The following is a 691-nucleotide window of genomic DNA, read 5'->3' as shown; positions in this document are numbered from 1 at the left end:
CCCACGAGACCCCCCAGCTGCGCCCAGGACCCCCTCTCCCCCCACCGTCATCATGTCGTCGCATTTCATGTCGGGCTCATCCTCATCTTCACTCTTATTGTAGAATTTCCGGAAGAAGTTGAAGGCCACGACGGTGTAAAGATACACGACGACAGCCAGCAGCCCCACGGTCATGGCCAGCTGTAGGGCAGAGCGACGTTACGGGGTCCCACAGCATCAGTGGGGTCCCACAGCCCCACCCCACAGCCCTCACCATTGCTCCCACGATCCCACTGTCCCCACCGTCTCCACCACCGTCATTCTGGGGGCCACCAATGGGGTGAGACCCCCGCCCCCCACACCCCAAGATGATGCGATGGACCCCAACCCGCAGCCCCACCCCATAGCCGCCCTCCACCCCACAACCCATCCTCTCCCATCCCCACCTGCTTCCCATTATGGGTGACGGAGGACAGGATGGTGCGCAGCGTCTTCACCCCCATGGCGATGTCCAGGAGGTGTGCAGCGAAGAAGAAGTTGTTGTAGTGGCCCAGGAGGGACATGGCCATATACCACGTCAGGTACAGGAACGACTGCGGGGACAGCGGGGTCACCCCCCACCCCACACAGACCCCCACCCGTGGGCTGAGGTGTGGGGATAACAGGGGATGGAGAGGGGTCGGCGTCTGCCCCGCAACCCCAGTGCTGGGAT

At 63.2% G+C, this 691-nt stretch overlaps 1 protein-coding gene across 1 annotated transcript; it reads right to left on the bottom strand.

Moving 5' to 3' along the window:
• Positions 1 to 45: 45 nt before the first annotated feature.
• RYR1 (ryanodine receptor 1 (skeletal)) lies at positions 46 to 572 on the bottom strand (the record flags this gene model as incomplete). The annotated part of the gene is given in 3 exon segments (NM_001303199.1): positions 46 to 182; positions 427 to 431; positions 433 to 572. Coding segments are annotated over 3 exon segments (282 nt in total), but the record flags the coding sequence as incomplete, so codon positions are not given.
• Between the last annotated feature and the right edge of the window lie 119 nt (positions 573 to 691).

The sequence above is a fragment of the Meleagris gallopavo genome, unplaced genomic scaffold (genome assembly GCF_000146605.3).
Source record: "Meleagris gallopavo isolate NT-WF06-2002-E0010 breed Aviagen turkey brand Nicholas breeding stock unplaced genomic scaffold, Turkey_5.1 ChrUn_random_7180001874524, whole genome shotgun sequence".
Lineage (NCBI taxonomy): Eukaryota > Metazoa > Chordata > Aves > Galliformes > Phasianidae > Meleagris > Meleagris gallopavo.
The sequence above is the reverse complement of the archived record's forward strand: the minus strand, read 5'-3'. Positions and strand labels throughout refer to the sequence as shown.